This window comes from Botrytis deweyae (assembly GCF_014898535.1).
Source record: "Botrytis deweyae strain B1 chromosome Unknown BDEW_003, whole genome shotgun sequence".
Classification (NCBI taxonomy): domain Eukaryota; kingdom Fungi; phylum Ascomycota; class Leotiomycetes; order Helotiales; family Sclerotiniaceae; genus Botrytis; species Botrytis deweyae.
In genome coordinates, this window is record NW_024066210.1 from 1,339,763 (window position 1) to 1,347,300 (window position 7,538).

The 7,538-nt window shown below is 44.2% G+C and overlaps 2 protein-coding genes across 2 annotated transcripts; both read left to right on the plus strand.

The window, feature by feature from the left end:
• Positions 1–1,184, plus strand: EAE98_001780 (uncharacterized protein; the record flags this gene model as incomplete). Its single annotated transcript, XM_038949399.1, has 4 exons — positions 1–35; positions 251–322; positions 416–593; positions 729–1,184. 4 exons carry the CDS (start codon positions 1–3, stop codon positions 1,182–1,184), a joined length of 741 nt encoding a protein of 246 aa, XP_038814384.1.
• A 973-nt stretch (positions 1,185–2,157) lies between these two features.
• Positions 2,158–6,796, plus strand: EAE98_001781 (uncharacterized protein; the record flags this gene model as incomplete). The annotated part of the gene is made up of 2 exons (XM_038949400.1): positions 2,158–6,480; positions 6,551–6,796. 2 exons carry the CDS (start codon positions 2,158–2,160, stop codon positions 6,794–6,796), a joined length of 4,569 nt encoding a protein of 1,522 aa, XP_038814385.1.
• Between the last annotated feature and the right edge of the window lie 742 nt (positions 6,797–7,538).

Consider the following 7,538-nt stretch of genomic DNA (forward strand, 5'->3'; position numbering starts at 1 on the left):
ATGGCCGTTCGTGCGCAGTTTGAGAATTCAAATGAGTAAGTTTGCCTGCCTGCCTTACCCCTCCTCGATGGATGATATGATGAGATGGATTGGAGTGAGGGACGAGTACCCCACCACGGGTGGCACAATTGATGCGAGGAGTGGTGGAAGGATGGGATTTAACTGGAAACATGCGGAGGGAGAGAGAATGGATATCAAGCACGAAGAATTTCGAACATTGGATAGGTTGCTGACAAATTGATTCTTTTAGAGTCGGTGTCTTCTCTACATTGACAAACTCATATGCCTTGGTTGCTGTTGGCGCCAGTGAGAACTTCTACAGGTATGTGTATCTTTAAGCCCTTATAACTTTGATTCCGGCGCATTCCAGTCTTCTCTCAGCGGATGAGCAAAAACTAATGAGGCGAACAAAAAGTGTATTCGAAGCAGAACTCCAAGATGTTATCCCAATTTGCCATGCCACAATCGCAGGAACTCGTATTATTGGACGTTTGACTGCAGGTAACAAGAAGGGACTTTTGGTACCAACGAGCACAACAGATCAGGAGTTGCAACATTTGAGAAATAGTTTACCGGACAGCGTTAAGATACAGGTGGGTTATTGTTCTATTATTCTGGATGATTGGAGAGCTTTGCGACCAGTTTTGAGCATTGCGATACTTGAAATAAGCTTGGCTTCACTCCAATGCTCCGATTTATTTTCTAAATACTAACGAACAACCAAACAGAGAATAGAAGAGAGACTTTCAGCTCTTGGAAACGTCATAGTATCAAACGATCATGTCGCCCTTGTCCATCCAGATCTTGAGCGCGAAACCGAAGAAATTATTGCCGATGTCCTCGGTGTTGAAGTTTTCCGTCAAACCATTGCCGATAATGTCCTTGTCGGATCCTATATGGCACTTTCCAACCAAGGTGGTATCGTCCATCCAAAAACCAGCATTCAGGATCAAGATGAATTATCTTCGTTATTACAAGTTCCATTGGTTGCAGGTAGTGTAAACAGAGGTAGCAGTGTAGTTGGTGCAGGCATGGTTGTTAACGATTGGATGGCCGTTACTGGTTTGGATACTACGGCTACGGAATTGAGTGTGGTCGAGAGTGTATTCAGGCTGGGCGAGGGACAAGGCCCAAGTGATATTGCGGGAAAGAACAAGGATACCATGGTGGAAAGTTTCTATTAAATTCTCTGGCGGGGGATGTGTATATGAGGAATTTCGGAGGATTAAAGCCTTCAGTCCTGTGGCTTCGCTTTCCTCGGTCATTATTTAATAGATGTCATGGGGTATTTGCCAGCAGGAGAATAATCTCTTCAGCTGCTGAGATATGATACATAGGGTAAACTGGTCGTTTAATGGCCATGAATGGAGACTTTTTCCTCCCCATGCCGAAGTTCTGACTCCCAGATTTACATGATCCTCGAGCTGTGAAAATTGGACCTGCAACTCTATTGAAGCGGCGGCTATATTGATATATGATCTCGTTCTTGAGCGTTTTGGGCCATCTTCGTCCAGCAGACGAGATATTCATTAGGATAAATCACTAGATCAAGCTTCTGGCCTATTAGTCCATATGTGCAACGTTAATAAAACAGTCGTCAGTATAGCTCTAATGAATTGCGAACATTCTCCATACAAAAACTGTCTTGACATCTATATAGCCTTTAGCGACTAGTAGTTCGCTCAGATTTTCTCTCGACCTATCTGATGCCATTAAAAATTCCTTAAACCTAGGTAGGCTCCATATTTCCAACTCTTTTAACATTTGAACCGCATTTACTGGATTCGATCTGGACCCTCCGAATCAGATGCAGAATTAGATACAGCACGTGATCAACCCGTTTTCTTCGTGTTTTATAGGCCCGTGCGCAGTGCAGGTGATATCGACGCGTTTGTTCTTTTCGAAAAGAAAGTTCACCTTCACTTTTACCTTTTTCGGAGTTTGTTTTTCTTTTCGTATTTTCGTGTTTAATTTTCAGTTTCAGAACCGCCTCTGGAATCTTACAATAATGTCCAAGCAAGAAGGTCAATTCAAAGTCTGAAAATATCATCGCCACGGGACAAGGTTTGATGGTGAAGGAGAAGACACTCCATACCGTAAAAGAAAACGGAAGGGCGGAGGATAAAGACTGGGAGGTGTAAGCTTGGGGAGCTCAAAATGGATAGGGGCATGTCAGAGACGGATTCGGGGATGGATTTTATTGAACAGTGGGATTGGCAGCGGTTTAGGGAGGCCGAGAGTATGGAGTTGGAGGATGAAGAGGATAGTGCGATGCAGACGCAAGTGAGCATTGAGAATGGAGAAAAGGTCAAGGAGACGACAAGAGATGTCAATCAGATGGGAGAGGTTGGTGAGGTGGATCCGAGAGGATCACAAAGTATGATTTTACCACAGTATGATGGGCCGGCTGATGATGAGGATGTGATTGAGGAAAATGGATCGGTATCAAAAATTGACATTGACGATATTGATGTGGGATCGCGTCAAGTAATTTTGCTACAGTGCGATGACCAGGCTGTATCCATATCGAAAACCGGGAGCGGAGATGTCGATGTGAGCTCTCGACATGATGATACAGCAGCCTCAAATATACCTACGGAGGAAGGGTTGAACAAAAACGCTCCCGTGGCCCAAAAGCAAAGAATGGTTACGGAAGACTTCGAGCCGTACAAGGAAGAGAGTGGGGCAATTTCGGAAAAACACGATGATACGGCAGATGAGCAAGAAGACCAAGAGATGAACCTAGCTGGTGACAAAAGCATTCCGGATTTCCCTGGAGCGGAGATTGGCGATCAAGAATTGGTCAAAGTTGATGAACCAGCTCTACTCGAGGAAACTCGTAAGAATGCTTTAGAGACAATTACAACAACTACTGAAATGACAATTGACTCTAGTCTCAACGCGGATGTTGATCCTTTCGGAGGAAATATGTGTTTTGAAAAACAAATCTACGACAAGTCAGATGATAAGATTAAGGATTCGGGGTCATCCAGCGAGAATATTGTGTCGGAGAGGGGTAACGACATCTCAAACTCGGAAAAAGCTATCACCGAGATGGGAGCTGGGCCAGTAATTGATAAACCTATCGTTGGAGAGAACAATCAAATCGAAGAAATTTGCGGTAATGTTACATCTTTGAATACCACTCATTCCGAAACGACTGTTGAGACTGAAAAGATTGTTGACAAAGACGCAAATTCTGGGAACGAAGATCATGGTACCGAAAGCATTACCAGCGGGTTCCTGAGTAATGAGGATTTAAGGGACCTTGAAGGGAAGCCGAGCTCAATATCTATTCTGGAACAATCACCTGTTGAATTTGCACCCGGAGACAATTTCCCGGAAGGAGTCCCGTCAGTAGATGAGAATGTCGCGAGTTCTGCGAATTTAGACAACACGTCAAATCTTACGCATATTCAAGTTCTCAGAATTCCTAATCAACTACCTGTGGACGATGAAAGCTTGGATGATGTTGAATTGCCTTCACTTTCCAGATTGGAAGCTCCAGTACAGGCAAGACACGTAGAAATTCCGGATAGCGATGCGATCACAGAATCAAGTCAACAATCTCCGCAAAAGCTTAGCCATAATGGAAACACATTCGATAGCTCGGCGAGATATGGAAAGAATGTGGAAATGACCATAGGCGCCGATGCTGCCAGAGAAGAAAATGAGGATGCGGAGGCCGAAGACGTTATAAGCTCGTTTGGGAGAGAATGTGCCACAAGCTCCATCGACCCAAAGAAAAATCTCAAAGAGCTAGAAATGATGGAATCTGAAACTCCACAGAATGGAATAGATGATTTTGATGAGATTGGAGAGTCCTTTCAGTGTGCGCCGATTGGTTCTACCGGGAAAGTAGAGGAATATTCTAGAGCCGATGAAGATGATATGGATATTCACCCGCCCTCTATTCAGACATCACCGCAAAAACCAACAGATAAGATGGGTCGATCGACAGGAATAAGAAGATCTCAAATGGCCAACAGGCAAGCTGACGAAGAAAGTATCGAAAGCAAAGCAATGCTTGTCGAAGCTGGCCCAGATAAGCCGATAAGTGTGGAAGACAAGGAAGACTTGAGCGTAAGCAGTCCCGTGGCCGAGAGGAAGCAACGAGGCAGACTACCTACCGGGAAGATTTCTGCATTATCTGTCGATGAGCATGTCGACAAACTGGATGACGCATTGAAACATATAGCTTCTACAGATGCCACAGCAGATGATTCCTCTACAAATAGCCCCGCACCTGAGAAGAGGAAACGAGGACGACCAGCTAGTAGAAAGGTCTCTTTGTTATCTCCTGATGGGCTTGCCATGGAAGAAGATAAAGCAGCTTTGGATTCACAAAAAAGCTACGAAGCCACTATTATCAACAAATCAGCTGAGGCATATTCATCTCCCAGAAAACTCCCAGCAGACAAGTTATATCCAAGTAACCCTACACCTGAGAAGAGGAAACGCGGAAGGCCGCCCGGGAGAAAAACTTCCACGTTATCTACTGTTAAGAATGATGATGATGATCTTGAGAGAGAGCAGGGTTTGATGGATGAGAAGACTATACAGTCGAACATCAGTCACAAATCGACAGATGAACGACCTGCAAACCCTCCCATTCATTTCATGCAAGAGGAGAAGAGAAAAGGAGTACCGACAGGTCGAAAATCTTCAGATTTGATTCCCGAGAAGAATTATTCTGATGGACCTGACGGAGAATTGGATGAGTTAGATGACGTGACAGCAATAGCCCCAGTCGAGATTATTGAGAGTCATGATGAGTCTGGAATCAACGATACGATGGATGAACTAACTGCGAATTCGTCTTCACCTGTTAAGCGAAAGAGAGGAAGACCAGCTAGTAGAAAATCTTCCGGCTTGAGTCTCGAGAAACCCAGCATTGAAGAAGTTACCAGACATTATTCAAGTAATGTCTCAGTGATTATTCCCGGAGATATTGAAACGGAACAAGCTACGCCTAGTCAGAAATCTACTGGAAAGCATATTGCTATCACATCTCCATCGGTCAAGAGAAAGAGAGGAAGACCTGCAGGACGTAAATCTTCTGGGGTTGAAGCAGAACATACAGAAGCTGACGAGTTATTGTACGATGCTTCACCATTGACTCACAATGATGTTGATGTACAAGCCGCCCCACCTGGAGAAGCACATGATGATTCGGATGGAAGTTCTTCTGTACGACCGAAAAAAAGAGGTCGATCTGGTCGAAAGATATCTGAACTGAATTCCGAGAAGATACGCGTCAACGAAGCTGTCAACGAAAGCTCTAGAATTGTTGTAACGGAAGAAACCTTAGAGAGCATTGCTAAGGAGTCCATAGGTGATGTTCATTCCACTGATGAACTAGCTGATCTCGATTCCTCACCAGTGAAGAGAAAGAGGGGAAGACCTGCTGGCCGAAAGGTGTCTCGACTAAGTCCGGAAAAGACAACTGTTAACGAAGCTTCAGAGAAGACTCCAGATATCCCAAATAAGGCAGTTACTGATGCTAGTGTCTGTGAGCCAGCATCTGAGACGCAATCAGTCGACGAGCCGCAAACTTTTGCCAACAAATCACCCGAGAAGAAAAGAAGAGGTAGACCGGGGAGTCGTAAGGTCTCCGAAGTGACTAATCCAAACAAGGGGTCCGTTAAACCTCCAGAAGAAAGTCAGGTGGCCATTGCATTGCAAGAGACCGTAGGCGTAAGTATTGATCAACCAGCTGTGATCAGTTCTTCGCCAGAGAAGAAAAAAAGAGGTCGACCTGCTCGCAAAGCTTCTAGCTTGAACGCCCGGAATGCTACCATGAAGGATATGTCGAATGATGTTATTAGTAGTGGTAAGGATATCCCGAACGAGATTGTCGACTCAGATGAGGAAGAAGATGCGCTGCTCAATGAATCGCCGCCTTCGAAAAAGGTTAAGCCAGGGCCAAGGATGAGAGGCCGACCACCTGGAACTAAAGACTTGGGTGCCAGTACTGAAGACGCAAAATCAGGCGAAGAAAATTTGACAGGGGTATTGACCGACAGGGCTGAGAGTGGTGGGAAAAATCAGGTGGTTACACAAATTGAGGAAAAACCTCCTGCATCAGAGAAGAAGAAACGAGGCCGACCCTCCACAACCAAAGCTAGGCGAATCAGTAATAGCGATTCTGATGTTGCAGAAGAAGAGCAACAAGTAATCGACAAAGGCGAGCTTCGAAGCATTGAAAGTGAGGACCCTGATGAAGAAGAAGAAGCTATCGAACAAGAAGAGCCGGTGATTGAGAAAAAGAAAAGGGGAAGGCCAAGCTTGCTCAAGAACAAAGGGAAACAGTCCGCAAAAGCCGCAGAACCTGTAGATAAAGATGCCACTATTAACGATACACCCATCACAGGTGGTATCAACACGAAGTTATCCGGAAGTCAAGTATCTACATCGTCAAATACTTCAGCATCCCATCGCCAAGATGCGTTTTTAGCCGAGATCAAGGCGATGAAACTCGTAAGTCTTAGTCTCCCTTTGATCACATATTTGCTTTTTCCTTCAAATAATCAACTAACTCTGTTTCTAGACATCAATCCAAACACGTAATGCCAGTCTCAAAGCAGAGATTGCACAAAAACGCGAACAAATACAGGAAATCACGGAAGGGTTGGAGAAACCGGCGAAGCAAACGGTCAAGAGACATATCAAGTTGTTGCATGATTATAATGATATCAAGGATGTGGGCCAGGGATTACTGGGCATGATTGCCGATAACAGGGGTGTGAGGGTTGGGGAACTGTATGAGGAATTTGGGGTGGGGATTGCGGATTAGGAGGGTTGATGAGAGGGGGGGAGAGGGAATGGAAAGAGTGTGCTGCTAAAGTGGTGGTGAAGGAATCCTGGTGGAGGGAATGATATAAGGATGAGTATAAAAGCAAGGAAATGAGTTTGTTGCTGATGGGTGTGTTTGGTTCGATTTCCTTATTATATGATACCATTTTGCCTACTGTTTGCTGGGGCGTAGAGGCTTTTCTCTCGAGGGAGAAATACACTGAAGGAGCTAGACTATTGAATGTCTCTTGCTTGTGCATTAAGATAGAGATGGATGGGAATACAGTTTTCTCCTAATGAGATTATATGAACAAATGTAGCTGCGTAGGTAGCTATAGTAGCTTTATTTGCAATAGAGCCTCGTTTACTATCATATTTGAATGGAAATGAGCATTATATTGAGATGGAAGCAAATGCTTGAGTGTATGATGGAATTGAAATGATCTTTCTGGAATGTCATCTGCATACCAGGTGCCGGATACCGTCTGAATTCAATAGCTTTATATTACTTGGTATTCTTTGAGAGGTTAGATGAAGAGGAGTGGGAATATGGTATTTTGATTGGTGAATTTTCTGGGCGCGTGGAGAAGGTAGAAATGATGGGATTTATCAAAGCATATTTCAAATTCATGAATAGTTTATTCTTATATTATTTTATCGGACGATATTGCCTATATAGACGGGCTGTTTTCAAGGACGAGATAGTGACTATCACCTAATCCCTCCGAAGAACTAAAAATTAT